Source organism: Liolophura sinensis, chromosome 11, assembly GCF_032854445.1.
Source record: "Liolophura sinensis isolate JHLJ2023 chromosome 11, CUHK_Ljap_v2, whole genome shotgun sequence".
In the NCBI taxonomy this organism is placed as follows: domain Eukaryota; kingdom Metazoa; phylum Mollusca; class Polyplacophora; order Chitonida; family Chitonidae; genus Liolophura; species Liolophura sinensis.
The window spans coordinates 20440744-20464646 of NC_088305.1; the positions used below are offsets into that span (position 1 = coordinate 20440744).

At 38.2% G+C, this 23903-nt stretch overlaps 1 protein-coding gene across 1 annotated transcript in view; it reads right to left on the bottom strand.

The window, feature by feature from the left end:
• LOC135477926 (uncharacterized) overlaps positions 1 to 23903 on the bottom strand; it is a 159935-nt gene that overhangs the window by 127973 nt on the left and 8059 nt on the right. The window contains exons 4-5 of the mRNA XM_064758149.1: positions 15658 to 15872; positions 12370 to 12519 (exon numbers count right to left, since the gene is read on the bottom strand). Of these exons, the coding sequence (XP_064614219.1) occupies positions 12370 to 12519; positions 15658 to 15872 (365 nt within the window). The remainder of the gene's footprint in view (positions 1 to 12369; positions 12520 to 15657; positions 15873 to 23903) is intronic.

Here is a 23903-nt window from a genome sequence, read left to right on the forward strand (position 1 = left end):
TTTTACTGGCCAGAAAAACAAGGCTCACTGCACTATTTTATTTTTTTGCAGGTCCAGCAAAGAATTTTTCCATGATGTTCAAGTCAAGTCATAGTTACAGATGGTACTGGACCATATGGCTCACTTGTGCCCCTGACAGATTTACTGTCCTTTCTCCTGGGTGTAAACCACCCCCAGGTACCTGACACAGTCAAGCAATATCTCCCAGGGGCAAACCACAATACACATGGCCCAGCCTTGTAGTCTGGCACCAAAGTTCAAAAGTACATCCTAGTTCAGAACAGTAATGTCAAATTTCAACCTTCATACAGTACATACTTGTATATCAGACCACGTAACTTATACATATTTATGTGTCTTTTTCTGTATGACATGCATGTGCATGTAGCAAAACATTATTCTCTTTTCACAATTTAATATTTGAGAGCAGAACTGTCTGATTTTTTACTTCTTTTCACACATTATAGGACGCAGTGTACAGGTAAGTGAAACGTATTTTTCTCTACATTCTGGAAATCATCATTCATTTTTTGAATGGTCAAATATGCAAAAATTAATATCTATAAATATTTATTATTTGAGAGCAGTATTATCAAATTTTTCCTCACAGCCCTATCATACAGAGTAAGTGCATATGTGTACGTCTGATGTCATAGGACATGTTGTACAGGCATGTTTTTTTGGCTACATACAATTAAAATATTTGTTATTTCACGGAATATTACATTACCACGTACCAATCCAAATCCTATCTTTATCCTGTGTTCAAATTATATAATAAATACATTCATTTGATTTTTATTTGAGTTTTATGCTTTTATATATGTTTTTACTTTAGAAGGCAGTGGTAGTTAGGTTCACAGGTGCATAGAAACCTTGACAACCCTGACAAACCTATAGATGTAAATATATAGAGGCAGATCCAGACAATGAACAACTTTAGCGAAGGGTCACTCAACTTTCCATTAATGACACCTTAGACCTCAGAGCCTGCTTGTGCTACATGCCAGGCAAACACATCATAGGCCACAATACAGTGCCTATGTTTTGAACAATCTGTACATGTACCTTTCTTGAACTGCTCATCCAAAACCTAATGGCATACACCCCCTCCCCCCAAGACCTTAATGGGTGGACATGTCCCCTATTTACGGCAGCAGATTTTCATGAACGTACATGGTACGAGAAGTTCAAATGTAGGTATATATGTATGAACACCTTCACAGGAGATATATGCGGAATATGTCTTCTGTACATGTGAAGGTCAATCAGGGTAGTGAAGAGATGTAGGGTACATCCAGAAGGGAATGGGGGAGGGTATAAAAGAGAGAAGGGGGAGGGTATAAAAGAGAGAAGGGGAGGGGTAAGGGGGGCCCAGGAATGGCCCCTGGGCTGGACCACCCAGATAACCTGATACACAGTCCCTTTTAAAAGTGATCCCTGCTGAACATAGTTTGTTACAGCCACTGATATCCTGTGACACACATGTACATGTACACAATATGGGAAGGGACATGATGCAATGGTTAATTCTAAGCCAAATTTACACATCAACATACCTTTAATTTAATATGTTAATAATCTCAATTAGTTCAAAAAAGGTAAAATAAAAAAAAATATAAAATGAACGTTATCTTCTCTCAAAAAAATTTTTGAAAGTGTTGCTTAAATGTGCACAACAACAGTTTGATGATGACCACTGAAAACTTGGTGGAAACCAATAATCACGGAGTTATATGGTTTTGTGTGAGGCAAGAAACTTCACAAAGATTTCTCAAAATGTTATAGCATAAGGGGAGATAATTCAAAAGTTTTCACTTCTTTCATAAAATGCACACACACACAAAATACTGTGAAGATAGTCGATACTACTTAATTGACTGGATTTATTTATTTATTTGATTGGAGTTTTACGCCATGCCAATTAACCAGAGCAGTAAAGTGACTCTATAATACTTATAATACATAATAAATCTCATCCAGATTCACAAAAATTCACATACAACTATATAAAGTACATGAACTCCTAAAAAAGGTGCAAAACGTAAGAAATCTAGAAAATGCATTGTCTGCCTCAAAAAATCAGAATAATAAATACCTCCTTTCACAGCCACATTTCATTTCACAAACCTGAGAAGCACACATTGGTACAATGAGACCTTTCTTAAACAACGAAGCCTTATTCTTATTCTCTACCTTATATATTTTTTTTATTGTTACACATGCTTTTTTTTATGAGACCTACACTAATGTTAACAATGTGGTATATCCCAGCACAAACCATATTAATACAACAAAATATCTGTACAATGACATGAGTCATGCAGTTCCGGTGGCAAAAACGTGAAGCGGCAAGCTGGGAAAAGGTCAGGGGGATCTGTATGCAGCAGTCAGAGGAATTCCTGCCCTCACAACAAAACCCAAAATGCCAAACTCTCCAAACAACACACACATGTGACCACACCTATAACGAGATCGTCATGGTAACCAGAGGTCATGTCACTATGCAGCTAAAGGTTGCCATCGTGTTGTCAATTTGACAGGATATCTCAATGTTTTGACACCTTAGAGAGGTTGGGACTAGGGAATACCATGAAGATGTGGGTCCACTGCTGACGGCAGAATGCTGAAGGGCATTGTAAACTGCAGAACTTCACCGGTCACTTATAGTGACCAGAACAGCCAAATATAAAGACATTTTGAAACCCCATGAGTGCACCCAAATTGCAGTACACATGTACAGTAAGAAAAATTAGCTTTAATGCTCTTAACCTTTCATTCACGTAAATAGAATAAACAAAAATGTACAGGTAATACGGACACTAAAATTTGTTGTATACATGTATGATATTATCTGAATATCTGAATAGATTTCAGCCCAAATTAGTCCCCTAAAAGCGTGTCCTAATTAAATAGCTCTATTTGGGCATGACAGGCGTAAGAGAAACACCTCACCTCACATGTAATGTCACTGATCAATCTTCATCTATACAGAGACATACATGTGCAAGCAGATATAGCCCATCTCACTTGATCTTCTCCTCCACAACTTTTGTCTTTATAACCAATTACAAGATAAAACCAATATTTTTAATTAAATTAACCCAAAAAAAACCCCAATGTATGGCTGTTAATTTATTTATTTATTTGATCGGTGTTTTACGCCGTACTCAAGAATATTTCACTTATACGACGGCGGCCAGCATTATGGTGGGTGGAAACCGGGCAAAGCCCGGGGGAACCCACGACCATCCGCAGGTTGCTGCCAGACCTTCCCACTTACGGCCGGAGAGGAAGCCAGCATGAGCTGGACTTGAACTCACAGCGACCGCATTGGCGAGAGGCTTCTGGGTCATTACGCTGCGCCAGCACGCTAACCAACTGAGCCATGGAGGCCCCTGTATGCCTATTAAAGGGAGTCTCCTATCAATGTTCAGCTTTACTGGTGGCCCTGAATTTTATATGGCATTTTAATTAGAAGATCAATTTAATTAGAAGATCAATTTATTTATTTGATTAGGGTTTAATGCAGTTTTTCACTTCATACATACGTGTACACGTACAATGTCCGTCAGGTCTATTGGTCGCAGGAAGCAGAAAAAATACAATTAATGCGAAAGATTGTAGTAACCTGTAAATATAACCTGTCTGTATAACATTAGTTTCTTTTTAAGAGTTTTTTCATCAAATTACACACTGAATAAAATGTCATAAAATAATTCTTGGAACCTATTATCAATTTAAGAGAAGATATTATTAAGTACACCTAAAATGTATAAAACTGCTCAAAGTTTCTATACATAATGTAAACAATGAATTTTTCTTAATCTGCAAGTCTCTTCCTCCATACAGTGTTAAATTACAAGTTACACTGACGTATAATTACATCTTCAAGACATCGATATAAAGATTTTAGCCTCTACACCCATTTAATACACTTCTGATCAAGGTTTGATTTGAATGCACTTTTGAAAAAGGTTCACGTCTTCCTTAAATTTCAATACACGTTGAGCAAAAAGTCTGTCTGACCATAATACACTTTTGAGTAAGGTTTGATATTAATACACTTCTGAGCAAAAAGCAAGCCTGACTTGACTTTAATACACTTTTAATAAACTGCTCCCCACTGACTGGCAAAGAGCTTAATAGTTCAAATGATAATCCGAGCAATAATAATACCTTTAATCCTCTTAAAACAAAAACCAAAAAAGTTCTGCCCCAGTTCTCATGCAGCTTGTCAGAGCTGACTAAAGACAGGGTGAGGTTAATTAAGCTTAGTGAACACTCAGGAGACTTCTGGATAACTCTAGCTATAGGGAAAGAAATTCTAGGATTACCTTTGAAACTGTTGGCACATGGTGCTGTTGCGATCAAATTGCCGAATTCCGAGGGAAAATCTGTGCAAATCAAACTATGGTGTCTGGAGTGGAGGTTGTTGGCTCGGCTAGGCCGCTCTGAGAGACTAAAGGGTGTGGGGAATGAGAAGGGCTAAGCCCGTAATTAAAGAACAAAGTTGGTTTGGGAAGCAGACAAATGGTCCATGTCTGGCTCTATCACATCAAGTGTCTACTTTAAAACCTGGGCTCTCTCCACTCAATGTAAACCAGGAAAACTTTTTCTTTATCTCCAGGGCCTAGAGGAGATTGTACCCCTGCCCTGGCTAGAGTCTGGATTAAGGGGCTGACTGAGGTAACTCTAGAGCCCCACACTGCTTAACTGAAAGGGGAGACCAGCTTTGTTATCAAATTTATTGGCCAAGGTTTAAAAGGGGGCATTGTCAACACTGAAATCTACACCATTATAACTACATAACACAGCCTTGCAACATCAGGTGGAAATTAATTATAGAATGGGGGGTGAGAGCTGAGAGATGCTGGGTATAGGGTAGGAGGGGTGGAGGGGCTGAGAGGTTTTAGCTGCTATAAAATCAAGCCAAACCCCTTCTGATAAACCACCATCAGACATCGTCTATACAGAATACATTACACCTTCATCTGCACTCTCTCTCTCAGGCCACACATAATAAATGTTCGGTTTGAGACGGTTTTAAGCGCTTAATTAGTGAACAAAAGAAAGAAAGAATCAAAAATAACACAAAAATTTAAAAAAATAAATAAAAAAATAAACAAACAAACAAAAAAAAAAATAAATAAATAAATAAATAAAAATAGAGAATGACTTTCTCAAAATTCTGTTCTTTTTTTTTCTTTTTGTTAACTAAGAATTTCTTTTGCCTGAAAATAATGGTAGTCAAAAGCCTTTGATAATTATGGACAGTTTTGTTTTAACAAACCAGTATTTAATGTTGGAATAGCTTGTTAACATGCAGGGTTTACACATTACATGCAGGGTTTACACATTAGGTGCAGGGTTTACAAATTACACCAGTGAACACTTCACAACTACTTCTTCCACAGGTGAAAGTGAACGAAGTCAGTGTCACATCAATATGATCCAAAGTTATGATTAGTGACCCCTTTGACACTAAACTAAAATTTTAGGATTCCAACATATGAATTTAATTAGGCAAGAAAAAAATCTAACTAAGCCCCAAGGGCTGTAAAATGGGTCTATTGTTCCTCTTCTGTTTTTATTTTTCTTGTAACTAATGATCAATTGTCTTCTAGTACAATGCAACTAAGTTGTTAGCATTTTTATTAGTTTGGTAAGCATGAGCATGAAAATCTTCACTATTTGTACCACTGCTGTATGTGGCAACAGATCAAGGCAACATATCGTTATACAATACATGTTTTGGTCCTTATATTGTATAGTTGTATCCCAACAGTGCAAATATGGCAAGGACACATAAAATAAAATGTACAATCTCTCAACCTTTTGTTCGATCTTTTCAGCATTACATTCCAATGTTCATCACATATAACAAACGTAATTAACAGCTCATTCCACAATTTAACAGATAACTCCTTCAACGCACCAAGCAAAACATTGTATAATAAGTATGTTGACATTCACGCAATTATGAAGCTCAACTACTGGGCAATAACCCAAGGGGTTAAGCAGTGCTACAGATTATTTTCAGAGGTAGTGCGGTACTCCCTACTCTTCCAAGGGAGGGAGTACTGGCTAAGTGCATGCATGTACATGTCAACTGGCCAGAATTACGACTTGTAATAACATACAGATTATTTCAGCTCGTCCTGACAAGAATTGAATCTGAATAACTCTCACAGACCTACATTTACCTGTTACACCTAACCTGTAGGCCTACTGGGTTTATTTGAGTAATTCAACCACTGACAACTTTACCTTTTCATTGCCTAATGCGACTGGTAATGTTTTCTTTACCGTACCTGTTGGAACATTTCACACATGAACAACTGCCATTTTGGGATCAAAACATGATACGCTTGTTATGCTAGATCCAAATGTGGGCCTACATTAGAAGACAAAAATTTATTATTTGTGCTTTATTTATTGGCAGTATGTAGTATAAATCCAAGTGTTTCTGAACACAGGCTATTCTCGTGATCGTATTTCATTGCATTAGCTTCTCTCCTCAGAAACCACCGATACATGTGCACGTTGGAAACTGGACCCTCGATGACACTTTAACCTAACACAAATAACTGACAATCAGTGTAGAATTAAAAATATACATCGGCAGCAATATCAGGAAAATTTAATGTAGTACAGTAGCAAAACCTGCTGTATAGTAACCCAAATGGCCATTTTTTTCCAGCCCTTGCTACATCTTCTTCATGGAAAACACTAAAGAATGTCACGACAGCCGGTAGTGGTACATGACCCTTTGCTGTAACCTTGCTGTAACACAACCGCCATGTTGCTCTTGCAAGTTCTCAATATCCCACGTTTCCTTGTGAGAAAATCATCTCGTTGCTCTCGGGTCCTTGAGAGAACTTGCGAGATCAACATGGCAGTTGTGTTATGAGACTGGCAGAGATGGCCATGTAGTTATCGGCTCTGATGGATTTACTAGCAATCGGAAGAGGGGACATCTGGCAGAGGTGAGCATTTCGGTCAACTATAAGTACGAACAGACACATTTTATTCGCCCCAAGATCGATGTGTGACAGACAGCACGTAAAGCAGGTACGGTTATATGCCAGGTGGCATTATTGGCATCAGGGCCATTATCCTACAGGATGACGAAACAGCATGTCAGAGCTGCATTTTTTCATGCCTCTATAATGGGCCTCTCACCAATAGACCCGTAAAAATAAATAAATAAATAAATAAATGTAGTCTCACAAACAGTTTCCAGTCTTTCCACTTTTTTTCTCACATTTACGTGAAAACAATTCATATCTTACTGTACAGCATGTATAGATGTACATCAACAGTGCCAATTAGTGCTTAATTTCATATACAGACATACAATAATTGTATACTCCTCCAAAACAATCAACAACAAACTAATACATACACTGCTTGGAAAATTTCTGCAAAAGTGCTGACATAAACTTCAACAAATACAAATTAAACCAACTTGGTCTTAAATTTTTAGTGAATTTTACAAAAATAAATCTAGCACTAAGGACAGTATAATGACATTCAGACTATTTCATCGTGATCTTCATCTGGGGTGAGCATGTTTTTACAGATCTTTGACAGATTTTGTGTTGGTCTTCACAAACTTGTACATGAAACAGTTATAACACACACAACCAAACTCTGATCTTACTGAATGAAAGAAACTTCACAATATCTCGTTTTCAATATCACTGACGCACATTAAAGAAACTCGAAAGACTTGGAAACAAAAGTTTCACTAAGAATGGCCTTGTCCCAGAAGCTATCCAATTTTAGATTTTCAAAACCATCTGCTACCGAATAAACACTGACACAAATCAGTACGAAGTTTTACCATGGAAACCAGTAGAAATGTAAACACTTGTCCTTCCTAAAGCCTGGCAGGCCTCTCCATTTTGTCAATGGGCCTGAGCCCCAGCAGTAGATCTGGCTGCTGCCTGTATGTCCCTGGCAACTGGGTGCCATGCTGAACAAGCAACCAAGAACAGATTACCAACAACACATTAACACTGGACAAGTTGAACTTCTGAACCTTCCATCTTGCTACTCATGCTATAGCTGCAGCAAAACAAAGAAGTCTTAACTGGCAGCTTCTAGGACAAGAGTCTGTGACACATCCCGTTCAAAGGCAGCTCAATACTGAACCATGTTTTGTCTGTAAATAAATCTCTTCTGCTTTTATGTTTCAGAATTAAGGAAGGCCCTGCATCTCCCTCTATACTTTTACCACACCCCCCCCCTCTCTTAACAACACAGATGCACACAGGCATCACAACCCACCCCTCTTCCTGACTATTAAAGCAAACAGCCTAAGATTAATCTGCTAAGCTCATCCTTTAAGCTGATAACTCTTGAAACAGAGTCCTTGAAACAGAACTAATAAGATTCACTATACCTGGATTACACATTCTAATTTTTGGCACATCATCCACTACACCTCTTCAATTATCAGGGAAAAATTGCCACTTAATGGTTGATTTCCAGAAAATTTGCCAGCTTATTCTATTTGACCATTTGCATACTTAAACATCATTCTACTAACTGCTTTAAATGAAGTAAAAAAACATTAACGCATTCATTGTTTAGCTTTTTCTCACTTAAACCTGAAGACTTTATCCACATGTACATGGTCTGACAAAATGATTTGTACACATACTTGATTGATGTTACACTTTCCTATATTTTAGGATAAAAAAGATTTCCTTCAGTCCAATTTACATTCATATTACATAATGATATGATAATGCAAAACACAACTTACATTCATGTTACATAATGATATGATAATGCACAAGACAATTTACCTTCATATTACATGATATGATAATGCACTAGACAAATATGTCAACTTTTACATCATACAGGACGTTAAAAACAAAGATGAATAAATTATACAAAGAATGAATGAATGAACACCCTAACCATTAGGCCACCGAAGCAGTTCAATAAAATTATAGAACAAAAAAAATAATAAAATGACAAAACAATAAATTGGAAAAAACATTAAAATGGAAAAAAATACATACATAAATCAGAAAAGAAAAGACCTTTTTCCCATGTTTGATGTGAATGGCGTTCACATACACTTCACCTGTCATGAGATTTGCTTAGGTACAACTTCAGCTGCAGGGATTTGGGAATAAAAACTGTGGCTAAACATACAGGAGCAACGAAAGCAAACACAACGGAGTTTGAAGATGATTCCCACCTTGTACACACACTATATTTACCTGTACACAGCACTAATGATGCAATTTCCTGTTTTTCCAATAAACACGTCACACATGTCAGTAAATAGGCAGGTGTGAGACGGAGTGTAATCTTCATGGATTTATCAAAATCGGATAATGATGGCTCTTCACCTGTTTTCATCTTGTTCTTACTATCTTCAGGAAATCTATGCAGAACTACATGATCCTCCAAGTATTTCAGCTACATGCTAGTGAGCTGTTAGATCCCGGCATCATCACTATTTCAGCCATATCCTGAAGTGTCTAATAATCCTCACATCACCAGTATTTCAGCTACATCCTGAGGAGTCTCATAATCCCCACATCACCAATATTTTAGCTATATTCTGAGGAGTCTCATAATCCCCACATCACCAGTATTTCATCTACCTCCTGCGGAGTCTCACAATCCCCATATCACCAGTATTTCAGGTATACCCTGAGGAGTCTAATAATCCCCACATCACCAGTATTTCAGCTACATCCTGAGGAGTCTCACAATACCAACATCACCAGTATTTCAGCTATATCCTGAGGAGTCTCATAATCCCCACATCACCAGTATTTCATCTACCTCCTGAGGAGCCTAATAACCCCAACATCACCAGTATTTCAGCTATATCCTGAGCAGTCTCACAATCCCCACATCACCAGTATTTCAGCTCTATCCTGAGGAGTCTCACAATCCCCACATCACCAGTATTTCATCTACATCCTGAGGAGCCTAATAATCCCCATATCACCAGTATTTCAGCTATATCCTGAGCAGTCTCACAATACCCACATCACCAGTATTTCAGCTACATCCTGAGGAGTCTCATAATCCCCACGTCACCAGTATTTCAGCTATAATCCCCACATCACCAGTATTTCATCTATATCCTGAGGAGTCTCATAATCTCCACATCACCAGTATTTCATCTATATCCTGATGAGCCTCATAATCCCCACATCATCAGTATTTCAGCTCTATCCTGAGTCTAATAATCCCAACATCACCAGTATTTCAGCTACATCCTAAAGAGTCTCATAATCCCCACATCATCAGTATTTCAGCTCTATCCTGAGGAGTCTCATAATCCCCACATCACCAGTATGAGGAGTCTCACTATCCTTACCCTCATCAGTGTTTCTTGGTGAATCACCTCCTTAAAAGTATTTCCTAGCCAGTCAAATGATCATGATATCAACAGAATTCCAGCCGATTTCAGAAGAATTACATGTAAACATGTATGTATGCATGTAGGTATGTAGGTATGTATGTATGTATGTAGGTATGCATGTATGTATGTAGGTATGTAGGTAGGTAGGTATGTAGGTAGGCAGGTAGGTAGGTAGGTATGTATGTATGTATGTATGTAGGTCTGTATGTATGTATGTATGTAGGTAGGTAGGTAGGTAGGTATGTATGTAGGTAGGTATGTAGGTATGTATGTATGTATGTATGTACTGTAGGTATGTATGTATGTATGTATGTAGGTATGCATGTATGTAGGTATGCATGTATGTATGTAGGTATGTATGTATGTAGGTAGGTATGTAGGTAGGTATGTATGTAGGTAGGTAGGTAGGTAGGTATGTATGTATGTATATACCTTACACAGGAGGATTACACTAATTCCTCAACCTTTTCACACACAGAAGAGCAACTTTCAGTGCAATTTATGCACATTTTTAATTTGATTTTGGAGACAAACTGGTTGGGTTGGCCAGTTTCAGGGCTTCATAAAAACTATAACTGTATTAGTGTACACAGAAAAATGCCTTCAGAATATGCCTGAATAAACACCTTGCAAACAAGGGAAAAGGTTGACGAATTACAGTAGTGTCTTAGCTGTATTCTGTAGAGTCACATGGTACCCATATCACAGGAATTTTAGTTTTACTCCGATGAGTCATGCTATACATGAACACATCTAATATTACAATGAATCACCTTACTTCACCAACATCCTGTCAACTCATTATATTCTATTCTTCTTTATCATACCCACTTCCTCATGAACAATGTTAGTCCTGCACAACTGAATCCTTAACACATATCCTATCATGGGAACATACAAGTCACTGGTGACAAACTACTTGTATAATAGTGGTCTTAAGCAGGAAGGCTTTATATCTCTATGCCAGAATGTAAACTTAACACTCTGAAACTCATCACAAAATGTCTTACTTACATGTATTGTTTATAAATGCATCAGACAAACTATTCCTTCCATATTTTGAAATAATAATAAAAAAAAAATCCTAGTGGTATTATGAATATTTTGAAATTTGTCCTTTGACTACTTCAATGAAAGAAAATCTGATAAGGCCACACAAATGTAATTTAATGGTTGCCTACATGTAGATCACAGCCAAAGGCCAAAAAATTAAGAATTACAAATTTAAAAAATATTTTATTTAGTATTTGATTGGTATTTCATTTATATTTGGTGACCAGCACTACAGTGGGAGAAAACCAGGCAGAACCAGGGGGAAACCCACGATCACGCACAGGTTGTTGGCAGACCTTCCCACGGACCAACAGAGAGGAAGCCAGCATGACCTGGACTTGAACTCACTACAACTGCATTGGTGACAGGCTCCTGGATGGTCTATTTAGTAATTTGATGTTAAAAAAGTGTGACTGAATATTACTTCTTACCCAAACAAAATTCCTGTTTATACATGTTATAGCTCTCATGTTTACCCTAATGTTGGATTTAATTATCTATTTGATTGTTGTCTAAATGAAATACTCAGGAATTTTTCACCTATACTATGGCTGCCAGTTTTATGAGTAGAGGAAACTGAAGTGCCAGGTGTAACCCGTCTACATTTGGCAAGCAGTAACGGCAGGGGAATCTATCAATACATGAATATACAAATTCCCTGCCCAAGACCAGGACTGAACTCTCACCTCATGTGTCCTAGCAACTGAAACCACTAGACCACAACCTGCTATGCAATATTAAACATAGCTCCACAATTTCTCAATTTTACAGAACTCAAAAGGGTACCCAACTTAAAATTTAACAGCTGTATTTAACCCTGCCCAATGCTTACATACATATATATGCACATATTCAGGACTTTAGTTTTTCAGTGCAAATTATGGTCTCTGTAACAAAGACATACTCACCAACAGTGTAGTTTCCTGTCTGGGAGAAGGTGTAAGGTATTCGTGACTTCAACCTGGGTCCCCACGCCTCCTCGGTCTCGTCTTCCTCGTGGTCTCCCACGGTCCAGCTAACCTGGATCTCTAACCCAGACTTGTTGGTGTGCGCCCATTCTGACAAAACATCCAACAGAGATCACGTAAACACACCGTTGTTTTCACAAAACTCCATCCCAGTAATGCCATTTAGATAATATCATACACTAGCTTGTTTTTATATTGCCAATAAACAGCTGTACACTGATTATGTCATGTATGCATAAGCATGCCCGAGCAATAAATTCCTTTCCCTATGAGCACATGGAGTAACTTTTACATCCTGTATTGTAAAAGTTACCCTTTGTTCTTAAAGTCAAAGAATGAAAAAATGAAGAACCTGCTAGAATGAATGAATGAATGAATGAAGTCTTTGGGTTTAGCATTGTTCTTAACAATTTTTCAGTTATATGACGACGACGATGAGTCATTAGGTAACATGCTAGACATAATCAGCGCAAAGATCAATGAAAAGTATATCTGAAACCAAATGGGTATAAAATGTTGGAACAGCTTTTTTACATGCCTGAGTATACAAGACCCACTTAAAACCTCAGGTTTTAATTTCAATTAATTTCAATTTCTTTCAAACAAAAAAATAAAAATCAGAGTAAAATAAGAGTTATGATAAACCTTGGGGAGCTTCCTGACTGGAATTGTCAGAAAATGGTAGCATCTGAGCCAAACAAAACAGATTTATTCCTCCTGGCCAGTTTATAGGTAAACAAGCAAAAAGACGTACTGAAGTAATTGAACAATCCAGATTTATTTGAGTTCTTTTGTTGATGTCAAAGTCATTAATTTTTAGCTGCAACTAAACTGTCAGTCAGTCTTTTTGTCTCTTGATCAGTTGGTTAAATTTCTGACATATCCCATCTTTTAATATTTGCCACACATCTCTGAAGAGGGCCCATTCACATTAAAAAGGGGACAGAGGTCAAAATGCCACAAAATCCTACATGCCCATATACATGTATGTCAGAGGTGTATCAGTCATTGTGAATTGACGCTTGTGCACTTTAATACTCTACATGACCCTAAATTTCGTCCCTGACTAACTTTTCTGTTTCTCCCGATTCTGAGAGTTCTATCGGTTTTAGACAAGGTCTTTTGAGGTTTAACTGGAACATGAAATGATATTCCACTGAAAAATTGTAAGTTTCAGCACAAAATATAATACTCTGTGACACTGATTTGCCTCTAAAATGCACTTTGGTTGGCAAAATTTTAGGTAAATTAGGGTATATGAAAGGCAGTCAGGTTTATCAGTAGAGGGAATGATAGCATTCTTGATAGCACAGTCCAGGAGGCTTTCAAACACGGCAAAGAAGAAGAGGGAGATTATGAAACACAAAGTGTATAGCGCAATATATCACAAACGTGATTTAAAGGCTTCCTGTTTTGTCTAAATGTACATTATGTAATGTACAGAAAGTGTTTAATGCAAAATATGACAAACTTAACCCCAGGGTGAATTAAGGCTTTTGTCTACTTTTACCTTTGTCAGAAATATTCTGCATGTGTATATGTACATGTATATTATTTAGCTCCTACTGTTACAGATTGTACACGCTTTTATGTGTACATGTTCATATATAGAATTTAGCTCCTACTGTTATAGACTGGAGACGTTTGTATGTGCACAAGTACATATACAGAATTTAGCTCCTACTGTTACAGATTGTACACGTTTGTATGTGCACATGTACATATACAGAATTTAGCTCCTACTGTTACAGACTGTAGACGCTTGTATGTGCACATGTATGTATACAGAATTTAGCTCCTACTGTTACAGACTGTAGACGCTTGTATGTGCACATGTACGTATACAGAATTTAGCTCCTACTGTTACAGACTGTAGACGCTTGTATGTGCACATGTACGTATACAGAATTTAGCTCCTACTGTTACAGACTGTAGACGCTTGTATGTGCACATGTATGTATACAGAATTTAGCTCCTACTGTTACAGACTGTAGACGCTTGTATGTGCACATGTACGTATACAGAATTTAGCTCCTACTGTTACAGACTGTAGACGCTTGTATGTGCACATGTACGTATATAGAATTTAGCTCCTACAGTTACAGGTTGTAGGCGCTCGTATGTGCACATGTACGCATACAGAATTTAGCTCCTACTGTTACAGACTGTAGACGCTTGTATGTGCACATGTACGTATACAGAATTTAGCTCCTACTGTTACAGACTGTAGACGCTTGTATGTGCACATGTACGTATACAGAATTTAGCTCCTACTGTTACAGACTGTAGACGCTTGTATGTGCACCTGTACGTATATAGAATTTAGCTCCTACAGTTACAGGTTGTAGGCGCTCGTATGTGCACATGTACATATACAGAATTTAGCTCCCACTGTTACAGATTGTAGACACTTGTATGTGCACCTGTACGTATATAGAATTTAGCTCCTACTGTTACAGACTGTAGACGTTTGTATTTATAACACCAATACTGTATGTTATTCAGTTTGACACCACATGTATACAGCCAGGATTCAAACACAGTATGATACATGAGTTGTTTATGTATATACAGACCTCTGATCGTGGATCAAAACTGACACCTGTCAAGGACATTCCCAGGCAATGCCAATACACAAAGCTTCATTTGAAATATTCATAGCACTTGCAACTGATTTGGATAAAACCCAAATGATGACGATCAAGACAGACAATGCGAGGCAATATTACCCTACTACAATGTTCCATCTCACTCTAACTATAGCATCTTAAGTTGTAGGTTAAGCCACAGGGCCAGCAGTTCTATGTTGCTCTGTCTGTCTGTTCGTCCATCAAATTTTTGACATCCTATCTTTCAATATGGAAAAGTCACTTAACAAGGGGCCTATATGAAATGTTTTTTTCAGGACATTGCAACTTTTGTTTGTACTATTGGCTGCCTGGCTGACGTTATTACTCTTTCAATCGAGGGAATTACAGATTTACTATTTGAAACTCTTCCTCACGTTTGAATATTATCAATGCAAAAAAAAAAAAAAAATAACTCAGCTATCAGGATATACCAAGTAAGGTTTTATTTAAGCAACATGTGGCATGTATTACTTTACATCTGTATTAATTTCTGGAAGACAACATGAATAAGAGTTTTAGAAAAATGTTCTTAAAAAAGATGCGACGGCTCTAGCAACGAAACATCTGAGACACAGGATACACCAGAGACCTGACCCACCTTCTGATATGTTGAGGTACCCCGCTAGACTAGCCACAGCCTCTACGGCAAACGGGGTGTGCACAACCACCCAATCAGCATCCACTTGGAGTGTGACACCTGTCAAGTAGGGGCCTGCCGCCAGGTACAGACTCACAGGTGTGATAACAAGTTCTTTGCCCAGGTGACGCAATCTGTGACCACCACAAGGAAGAGAGACACCATCACCTGTACAACTGCAACAGCAAAGTCAATAGGTATATGGTTAAAAGAAAAGACAACAATGAACAAAATGTACATATATGTATGCATTGATAAAGAAATCCACATTCAAAATCAACACCTAAATAAATCAACATGTAAATAAATCAACACCTAAATAAATCTAGAATAGCATACTTTTATATTTTCCTGATGTAAAATAAGAGAGATACTATTATTGCTGCTTGAGCTAAAACGAGTATATTGAGAAAAATGAAAAACAAAAATTGAAGAATTAATGGAAAACGCAGCTTTTGCCAATATCATCAGGTACATGTACCTGTTTTGCCAGTTCGTAAACAGGAACGAGTGATACGACACTAATTGCTTTTAGGCTTTTCTAACATGGCGTATCCCTTGGCCTTGTAAGAATTCTAGATTTATTTAGGTGTTGATTTATATACATGTTGATTTATTTAGGTGTTGATTTATTTAGTTACCAAGGACAAGCAGGAAAAAAAGATGGTCAGATATTTACGTCCATTTCAACCTCTCTTTACACCAAATACAGGTTGCTAGGGTTATATGATTTGTTGTCTTTTCTTTTAATGTGCTATTCCAGTTTCAAGCTAATTTACAATGAATAGCAAACATTAAACCTTCATAAATGAAGAAATTTTAAAAAAAATGAATTCTTCGTCATTTCCTGTAAAATTTGCTCGGTGTGATGAGATAATATATTTGATCATTTCCCGTAAAATTTGCTTGGTGTGATGAGATAATATATCTGATCATTTCCCGTAAAGTTTGCTTGGTGTGATGAGATAATATATTTGATACAAAAAAAAAAAAATATATATATATATACACATCTAAAGTCATTTCATTGCCACATGTACTTCATACATTCCATACTTTTACTCTCAGAGTCTTGCAATTTGGAACAAGAATGTGTATTAAACATGTATGTATTTACATATTGTCATGAGTTATAAAAATGCTGATGTTAACTGTCAGTGTTTAAGCATTCAATTCTCTATTTTTAGTAATGAAAAACAGAAATTAATGCACAAAAACTGATGAATTTGAAAACTACATGTACCTGAAAAGGTACTATAAAACGAAGCCCATGGTTTTACCCCACCCCCATTTACATTTATGCAGGAAATATTCAGAAATTATGTTATTGATGCACATACTGGGACTGAGCTCAGGATCAGCTTAGCACCTTCCATTCAGGCTCTTCCTTCCCCAGTAGGCTAATTAATTTCCAGACTATCACTGGGGCCTTAAGAAAACTGTAGTTTAAAGCCAATTTTCTGCACCAAAAAGAAAACTAAGCTTTTTTGTACTTTTATATGTTAGACCGCATAATATACTCCATAGTAAGAAATAGACACAAAGCATTTCACATATCCTTTAACAAACTGGTGTCAGTCTCAACTCAACAAACACAGATCTGTCAAACAAAATACTGAGAGTAAAGCTGTACATGTAAATGATCCTCGCTGATCCAAATTTGTCCCTCACTTGTCACGACTTCCAATTAATACAAATTAATTAACCAATGACGTTGGTTTAACAGTGCTGCTGCATGTACCAGCAATCTCACGTAGGAAGTGGGTGGGGAGGGGGGGGGAGGGAGCATGGGAGAGTATAGAAATCCATACGAATGCAGAGAAAAGTCTGGTGCATGACAAAGCAAAACCAGTCTACGATTGACAACTACTGTCCTCATTTGGTACAGAGCCAGTGAATATGCCATACCAGTGCTATCACCTCAGGAAGGATGAGAAGTCTGAATGTCGGTGGTTACGAGGCATAATTGTCACATAAAGACAACACAGAGACGTGCTGGTCTGGTCAAGGATCTAGTCCTGCCAGGGGCTCTTCTGTCCAGCCCACACAGACACCAATATTCCTAAAGGTCACTCAGATAAAACAGTCACTGGTAATCAAAATCTGACAAACTTATCCAGGGGTTTAGGGAGGAAGGGGTGGGGGAGGGGGGATAGATTTACTGTAAATATTCTAAATATCATTGGGGGGAGGAAATCATGCAGAGCCCAGCGGAAACCCACAACCATGGTCCAGGTTGCTGGAAGACCTTCTCATTTAGGATTGAAAAGAAAGCCAGAATGAGCTGGACTTGAACTCTCATCAACCGCATTGGTGAGGCTCCTGGGTTACTGAAGATTAGGTTCAGTTACATGTATACGTATTTTCATTGCATTTCTTGATTACAGTATCATAAATAATACAGAGTGCACCCAGAAGAATGCTGGGAGGTTGAATTAATGAACAATAACAAGTTATACTTAAGCACAGGAACAGGCGTGTCTTTCAGTACTGTATTACACACTGACAATTATCAGATTCATGTGTGGGAGTACAAGCAATTCATTTCAACATATTTATTTATTTGATTGGTGTTTCACGCCGTACTCAAGAATATTTCCCTTTCAGGACAGTGGCCATCATTATGGTGGGAAGAAACAGGTCAGACAACGGGGAAAATCCACAACCATCCCCAGTCTGCTGGCAGAACTTCGAACATATGGCTGGAGAGGAAGCCAGCGTGAGCTGGACTTGAACTCACAGCAACCACACCAATGCAACATAACTACAACAGACATTAGAAGATACTTTATGTACTCTACATGAGACTGTAAATTTTGAGCATATAAACAAAAGTTTAGAGGAGCTACAGTAGTGTTGTCAGATTGTCCTTCAGGCTTGAGTGGTTCAGGACATGGGTATAGCCTCTACTGCCAGTACGCTAAAACAAATCAACTCATTAGTCTGCGAGCTGTCAGTTTGGTGGACACCAGGTCCACAGGATGTAAGCGAAGGACGCTAAGCCGGCCTCTGCCCAAATCGGCACGTCCTGAGAGCCCAGGGCTTTAGTTCGTCTATGTATGTAAGATCAGGCGATTAGAACATCCAGCTGAAGGAGGTGTGAGCCAGCATATTAATGATCAAATTATTAACACAAGTAATCGTGGACTAACGTCAGCATCCCAATGTATAAACGCGTCGTATTTTGGGAATGGTGAGCATGCGAATTCTCTTGGTAGATATGCTGATAGCTGACAGTAGTAGGGTCGGTACGCGTCCACCTGATATACAGTAATCGGACCTTATTTGCATTACAGGGAAGATGCTGCCCCAAGCATGGGCTTACATAGTCCATGGACATTATAATCAGGAATGTGAAGTCAAGTTAGGTCTAACAGCCCAGGGCTATGAGTAAGTAGGCACACACACACACTCTGTCACACACCACCAAGTACATCCGCAGGAAATGTTTCTTCTATTTTCATGAGTCACGGTGATTAGTTAAAGGAATTTAAATCCACAGGAGAATTCTGTAACATGAACATCTCAAAATTTACACACAGCATGAAACTGTACTTGAATACTTTGGCACAATAGAATCTTTGATGGCAGCTTCGCCGCCCCCCCCCCCCCCTCCCCCATTATCAACCTTTTGCAGGCTTAGCTGGTCTTGAATTATACCCTGGAACCCCAAGGTCTATATATTGTGTGAATGTCCATGATTGTTTGATTGATTGATTGGTGTTTTAGGCTGTACTGAAGAACATGGACATCCATAATATGACAAGTTTAAGATGTCAGAAGTCCATTACCTAGAAATATGCACCTTCCCTATATAGGGTTCGCACGCCTGATGGGCCAAAAAATTCAAGGACGTTTAAAGTACTTTCAAGTACTTAAAATACAAATTCAAGTACCTCAAATGACAGTCACAATCTCCGCTTTTCGCGTACAAACTGCAACAACAGGCGCAGCTTGAATACTTTTTTAGATCATTTCGTAAGCATGGTACTGCCATGCCGTGGCATTCGACCGGTACACAGCCTTGTGTTGGTGCCATAGTCTTTCAGTCGGTGCAGACATCACCAACAATCAGACAACCCATCCTTGATTCTTATAAATTTTCCACTGTCCGTCAGAATAAAAAGCGCAGCCTAAAATATTTCCGCACAACGCATGTGTTTGTAAACAGTGCCACTGTCAGTCATGAGTAGTCCAGGGCGGACTTGCCCATAATGGAGACATCTATACTTCGGGGACACAATCGGCAGTATGCCCGATTGACACTAAAACAACAGTTACCAGGCATCTCCAATGCTTTTCTTCATGCACCAAATCACTCTCAACGACTACAGCGTACGTTCTTACCGCCAAACCAAACCAAGTACTTTCAAGGTTTTCAAGGACCCGTGTGAACCCTACCTAAAGCTAGTCTCCACGGCACATTACACGTTATGTCATTTGTAGAAGATAGGGCCACCTGGTGGAGAAACATGTCAGCCTCTTGGGTGGAAAATGTGAACTGAATCATGGGAAATCTAATGTAACAGCTCCTACAAGAACTGGCCACACCTTGAAACTGTAACTCTGTCTCTAAAAACTATGATTTCACTATTCATTGTTGCTATGCAGCTAAGAATCCATTGACTATTTTTATTTTTCCAAGCCACTGTAAACCAATTCCTATCGAAGACATTGCTGTCCTTTCACAAAACTCTCCAGTGTCATAATTTTTTTAAAGTCTATTTCAACACAACAGCATTTGGAACATTTTCTCCCACCATGCATCAGCCCTTTCTCAAACAATTAGAGAGAAAAAAAATACATGGCTGAACTGGTACGCCACATAATGTGTCAGAGATCGAAGAAAAGTGAAAATTGCCATAGAGACTAGCTATACAGAAGGTACAGGTATACAGGTAATCAGCTTAACAACTTCACTTGCAGTGCTGTGCAAGTTTTTCTACCTGCCAATTTGAAACTGATACACCTGGGCATAGAAACAAACTGCTGCATGCTCAGGTAAAGCTTCACATCTACACAGTGGACGTGCCAGACTCGCGTAGTTGTTTGTGGTCTCCATTCCAAGATTTTTTAATTCAGAGCACACAAACCAGTAAACACACTGTGCTTTCATCGGTGTTGAATTCATTTCTTTGATTAGTGTTTACTGCAGTATTTATGTCTTTCACATTGTAACTTTATGATGCCAGACAGTTTTATAGTTACAGGAAAGGGGAGTGCCCTAGAACCGTGTACCAGACAATTAAGCCTCCAGTCTGCATTCAAAAATGTGACCACATTTAGGGCCACATACAAGGGCATTCTGATACCCTCTACAGGCACTGAAATCACAGCACACGCTCAAAATGCCCAAATTATGGGGAAACTATGCAAGAGTAATTTAGCTTAAAATGCTCTTACAACTGCATTTCTAAACTTTAAACGCCAAAATTAGTGCTATAATTTGATGTTTAAGACACTAAGTAAAAGTTTCTTAATATCTGAAAATAGGCCCAAATTAGCCTACTAAAAGAGCGCCCAAATTAAAAAGCTGTATTTAGTCCTGACATTGGTTAAGGGCCTGACAGTCGCTGGCAAGGCAGCATTTTAATTGTTTGAGGTCGCTAGGACCCCTGGTATTGGATAAATACTTAACTTATATGAAGACAATCAAGTTTATGGCACTTCCCAAAGTATTTCAATTTGACTGATTAATTCAAATTGAATTGATTTTAACGCCATCCTCAAGACTTTCTCACTTGAACGATGGCAGTCTGTTTCTGTGGGTGATGGAAACTAGGGTTTCTCTGCATGGTTTCCTCCCAAAATGACCGCTACCAGGTTATGGACGAACAAACCCACCATTGCTGGCAGGAACGTACTTGTACATGCACTGTAATTTCACCAGAAGTTTCGTATCTATGAATGCACTATCAGGAGCACACAAAGGCATTACAATGATACTTTTGACCAAACTTTCTTAAGTGGCCCTACATTGGATGAATCAATCAAAATGTGCCACTTGAAAAACTGAACTTAAGATCAAATAAAGTATTCCAGTTCATACATGTAACATGAGTTTAATAGTCAATCAAGCATTTGATTTTCTTTTGTTATTGTCATTATTAATTTATGGGCAGGGAACGTATATGTACCACAACAACATATATATATTTAGGTACACAATGGTTTTATTTTATAAAATGTTTTACACTGTCCTCAAGAGTATTTCACTTGTACGACAACATCCAGCATTGTGGTGGGAGGAAACCGAGCAGAGGCTGGAGGAAACTGGGCAGAAGCTGGGGGGAAACCCACGACCATCCACAGGTTGGTGGCAGGCATTCTCACGTATGATCAGAGAGGAAAAGTACACGATGAAGACAATGCCTTGTATGATACATCTAGCAGCGCGCATTAAGAACCCATGCGATCTGGAAGATTTCCCCATGCGTAGGCGTGGTGAATTCGGTTCACATATGAGTGGGTCACTCTAAGAATGTATGCAGCCAATCATCTCTGGGACTGGGATACAGGACTGGGATACAGGGCAGGCTACCCTAGACAGGCCCCTGGAAAAACAGCTTATGCAATGTCTTGGTGTAATGTGATCGCATCAACGTGATTGGAACGTTTCACAATAGACATAGCCAATGGTTACACCTTAGTCTTTAAATTCAAAGTGAGGCAGGGTAACTACGTACCCTTAAACTTCAACCTTTTCCCACATGAAAGAGCAACTTTCAGTGCAATTTATACATAGTTTTAATTTGATTTTGGAGACAAAACTACATTGATTGGATTGGCCAGTTTCAGGGCTTCACAAAAAGTATAATTTTATCAGTCAACAGAGAATAATGCCTTCAGAATATGCTTAAATAAACACCTTGCAAACACGAGGAAAAGGCTGAAGAATTACAATACTCCATTTAACCTTCAGTTTGCCATTTTTCAAGCGACACATTTGGCCTGATTCTGACCAATTCATCCTCCTCATAAGGCCTCTAAAGTTTGTCTGCGAAATTTGATTAATATCTTATCAGAAAAATTCAAGTGTTGGCACCAAAGTATCACATTAAGGTCTTTACGTCCTTCTGATTTTGCATTCCTAAACTTCTGGTGAAAAACAACCAGTTTACTTCTCTTTTTCATTTAGATTTTGCAGTATTTTGCAGTCCCTGATCCTATGAAAAAGTATTTTTACCTATGTTACAGATGTACATGTCGGCATATAATTCCAGATATAAGTGAAGTCTGAATAGTTGGTGTAATAGCACATATCTGTGTGACAGACTTGAAAAAACAAGAGAGTTCTAATTCACACAGAATAAATGTATATACATAGTAGTAAATAAACTTTATACTGAATTTTCCTAATAGAGGCTCAATTTTACAAAAAAAAAAGATATCAACTGTGAAGTACAAGTCTTTCCTTTTCTTTTTCTAGGTCTTGTACAATGAAAATGTAATCTATACAAATATCAAAGCAAGTCCTGAAGATCCAGACATATTGCACTTTGATATATGAATAACCAGTACCAGTATCTGTAAAATCTCTTTGATAACACAGACTACCAGTCTGTCTGATACCAAGGGAGACAATAAGCAGTTCATGGTAGGCTGTCAACCAAATGTTGATTTTCCATAGTTATTTCCCCTGGATGTACCCTTTCAAATCTCTCTCATGTTGTGAATGTTTGCTTAACGCGAAAGGCAGCACCTGACTAATGTTTATGTCCACTGTCAAAATGTCTTAAACCGACAAATATTTTTTTAGATTTTTTGCAACCCAGTAAAAGTTTAGTGAAACTTCATCTTGTTACAGCTTCAGCGCATATCCATTACAGACAGCAAGGTGACGTCACATTTACTCTAGCTCTCTTACTCTATAAAGTCGGAGGTATTTCCAGTATGATAGACCAAGCAGTAAACTATGGCAGATTGAAGATGTGGACTTTGGCGATGAACGACCATGTGATAAATAGCTTTCTCGGAAATTGGGTAAACTGGAAGGATATTTCTTCCACTGCTTGAACTGTTCATACAGTAGGCCTACTATATCATTTATACAGTTTACAAGTAGCCTCCAGATGCACGGCCGGGGTATTCCTGGTTCAGGTCGTAGCCTCCAGAGGGGCTGTGCTGGCGATTCTGATCTCTATTTAAATGTTTACAAAATTACAAGAGGATTGTTGTACAACTGGATTTATGCTCAAATCTGACAG